General features: G+C 42.4%; 1 protein-coding gene across 1 annotated transcript; it reads left to right on the top strand.

Moving 5' to 3' along the window:
• Window positions 1-493: 493 nt before the first annotated feature.
• On the top strand, window positions 494-890 carry SARC_16435 (hypothetical protein; the record flags this gene model as incomplete). The annotated part of the gene is made up of 1 exon (XM_014289458.1): window positions 494-890. A coding segment is annotated over one exon (397 nt), but the record flags the coding sequence as incomplete, so codon positions are not given.
• Window positions 891-1,149: the final 259 nt, after the last annotated feature.

Below are 1,149 nucleotides of genomic sequence, written 5' to 3'. Positions count from 1 at the left end.
CACACACACACACACACATATATATATATTTGTTTATATATATTTATATATATATATATATACTCACACACACACATATCTCAATAGCAACTGCAATACAAGGGGTCTACTCTTGCATCGGCGGTTCAGTCACAAGCGCATTGCTTGTCACCTAAAACTCTACATGTGATAGTTGTGCATCCTGAAAATGGAGATGCAATCGATGTCTGCCTTTCCCTTTCAACGCCCAAGTGCAAACGATCTCATGCCGTGTCACTGTTGACAAGGCAGCTGTACACCTCACGTTAACTGTGTAGCTGTCGTGTCGTGAATCATGCCTTCGACGTGGAATATACACTTTGTCGATAAGATGAGTAATGCAAGTGTCATATTGATCGTATATGCACGTTTGGTCAAAATGTACACATTAGAGATGTTGTGTTCGAACATTACGAACATATAATCGTGCGTATATTATACATTCATCCTCTAAATTGGCTCTAACTTCTCACAGATATCTCCCGTCGAAAGTGGGGAAGCATCACAAAGCAACACTCGCCTCTGTGTCGGATAAGCCACTTGTCTGTGACTGGCCTGGGTGTGGGATGTCGTACGTACGACAACGGAATCTTGACAAGCATATCCTCACACACAAGCCGAATCGCGATACAAAATTAACTGCCCAAGTCACGAATGTATCCACTAAGCCGTATGTATGCAATTGGCCAGGATGTGCGATGTCCTATATGAGGGAGAGCAACCTGGCTAAACACATGCTCACACACACCACGGCTACAGAGGGTAAAGGAGCAGATAAAGATACGGCCCAAACGGTGACAGTGGGTGGCGATAGTGATGCCGAAGCAAAGAATGCAGTTGAGGTTGCCACGGCTGATGGGTATGTACGCTGAATGGGTGTATGCCTTGGTAGTCTTGTGAAAGGGAATTGTTGGCTTTATCTGCATAGGAGTTGGTCTATTTCTGATTGTGACATACATCTTTGTATGTCAAATGTATACTGATGCCCATAGTTCGACAAAATTATTGTCTTTGTTTGAAATGAATGTGCATGTAAATGTAAATACATACACGCTTATAGCTGTGCTTAAACTAGCATGTGTATATTTCAAGCCATTTAGTCTATATTCGACAAGTAGCGAGCAAATTGAG

This window comes from Sphaeroforma arctica (assembly GCF_001186125.1).
Source record: "Sphaeroforma arctica JP610 unplaced genomic scaffold supercont1.8075, whole genome shotgun sequence".
NCBI lineage: Eukaryota > Ichthyosporea > Ichthyophonida > Sphaeroforma > Sphaeroforma arctica.
The sequence above is the reverse complement of the archived record's forward strand: the minus strand, read 5'-3'. Positions and strand labels throughout refer to the sequence as shown.